Source organism: Alligator sinensis, unplaced genomic scaffold (genome assembly GCF_000455745.1).
Source record: "Alligator sinensis unplaced genomic scaffold, ASM45574v1 scaffold699_1, whole genome shotgun sequence".
NCBI lineage: Eukaryota > Metazoa > Chordata > Crocodylia > Alligatoridae > Alligator > Alligator sinensis.
In genome coordinates this window covers 697,125-699,226 of record NW_005842359.1, presented here as the reverse complement: position 1 = coordinate 699,226, position 2,102 = coordinate 697,125, and the positions used below count along the sequence as shown (strand labels likewise).

The 2,102-nt window shown below is 41.5% G+C and overlaps 1 protein-coding gene across 1 annotated transcript in view; it reads right to left on the bottom strand.

The window, feature by feature from the left end:
* Nucleotides 1-2,102, bottom strand: part of PIKFYVE (phosphoinositide kinase, FYVE-type zinc finger containing) — a 96,244-nt gene that overhangs the window by 43,013 nt on the left and 51,129 nt on the right. Inside the window, exon 13 of the mRNA XM_025210576.1 lies at nt 1,473-1,535. Within this exon, the coding sequence (XP_025066361.1) occupies nt 1,473-1,535 (63 nt within the window). The remainder of the gene's footprint in view (nt 1-1,472; nt 1,536-2,102) is intronic.

Genomic DNA, 2,102 nt, shown 5'->3' with positions numbered 1-2,102 from the left:
GACCCAGAAGTGGACCAGAAGTACTTCTGGTCCACTTCTGGGTCCGCTGCTTAGCACACGGAGGGGGGGGGGCCCTACCCCGCTGCACACCAATGGCTCTGCAATCAGCCACAGGGGGACCCCGGGTGCCTCCCCAGACCAAGGAGGCACTAGTTGCCGAGCCGGGGGAAGCGTCCCCTGCACGCCCCCTGGCGGACACAGAAGTGGACCAGAAGTGCTTCTGTTCCACTTCTGGGTCCACAGCCAAGCATGCTGGGGACCCTCCCGCGCTCCTGTGGGACGCTTCATCTGGCCCAGCATCTCAGCATTCACTAGCTGCTTGGTATCTTGAGGTATGGAGAAAAACATTTAAAGCTGTGTCTATGTTTGAATTATCGAATCTCTCCGAATCAATTTGGAGGGTTCCAATTCGATTCGGAGAGATTAAAGGGTCTCCTGATTAGATTCAGATTTGGAGGTTTGGCCACTGAATTGGGCCGAACTGAATCAGCAACTGAAGCTTCACACAGTCCTAATAGATACATATACATTATATGTAAAAATATTATTTATAAAGTTATTTATAAAACCATCATCATAAAGTCATGTTCCAGAAGCTCTATAATGTCAAGCGGTTGCCTGTGGCACCAGATACAATAGTCTCCATAGGATTAGTAAATACTAGAAAAAGGATAATCTATAATTTTGTCATATTCCTCTTTTGGAGGCTAAACCTAATATTTAGGCAGCAAACCTGTCAATGTTTTACATATTTAAATATAATCAAGAAATGCATAACCTAATTTTTCAAGGGAGTTCACTTAAAATCCTTATTTGGCAGATTCTGGGAAGAGTCAGGTGCCAGTGAAAAAAGTACTTGGGTAGATTCCCCCTCCCCCTTATTTATTTTATGAATTAGTCCAAATCATTTTTAGCATCAGCTGGAATACTAAAATACACCTCATTAACTCTAAAGGGACTTGGCTCTCAGGTTTATTCTATTTAGAGAGCTTCCATTCCAGAAGTGACAACAGATCTGATAGGATTTGAAAGATTAGATTAAGTTCTCAAGCTGAACAGAATTTAAGCATACAATATATGTTCTCATACATGTACTTAGAAACGAGCACAAAAGCTTAATGGAATCTGAAAGATTGAGGTCTCTTTTACATACATGTTTAACAACTCCCCACCCACAAAACGCTAAAGCTTGCCAGCTTGTACATCAAGGAAGCTTTTTCCTCAAGCTTGTTTAAAAACGGACTCCTACAAGCAAGCTGTTGGCTGAAGCATGCCCCTATAAAGAGTAAAGTTACCCAAAGCTTAAGTTTGTTACACAGACAGGAGCTGTCCCTTTGACAAATGAAGGAGTCGTTGGGATGTTTAGGCCAGCTCTTCCTGGAAGCCCCAGAGGGGGAAAAGGAAATGAGGAAGAATATTCATTCATCTTCACATTAGTTAAACACTGAAGCAACATTTCCAATTCATCTCACCTTTGATGAAAGCGTCACTTATTGAAATCATCTGTTGCCCTCCGTTGTCAGGATTCAAGTACTCTGAAAGGGAAGAACAGACAGATGGGAGGAGACAGAAAAAAAATGACAGGTTACGTTTGCATGCCACGATAATTATATGATGTACACACCCACACCAAGAGACAAGAGTTACTCATTTAAGTATTTAGTCACTGCTGTAGTAACAGCTTGGTGAGTGGTCAAGACTATAATATCCTCTCATACTTGTTCTGTTAAGGATCTAGAATGACTGCACAAATGTTGCTTAATTGTTAAAAAGATATCAAGCCAACATAACAGACTTTTCAGAGTTTCCCAACTTGGAAAGGGAGATTCTGTCCATACCAAGATAAACATACCTAATTTTTCCTTAGGTCTACATCCAGAGAGGAAAAAAGACTTTACTTAGAAGGCACCTGGTCAAGTTACTTATTCGTGATGGCAAATGGGTTCTCTTTATCAACCTATTTTATTCTCTGAAACTGAACCTTTTGTGAACCTGCTATTTCAGAGGCAAGAGAGTTGGTAATCCAATTGCGATTCCAAGCTTCTTACCCAATCAAGGAAACAGAAATACATGGAAATTAAAGAGGGCACGGAAGTAGGAGA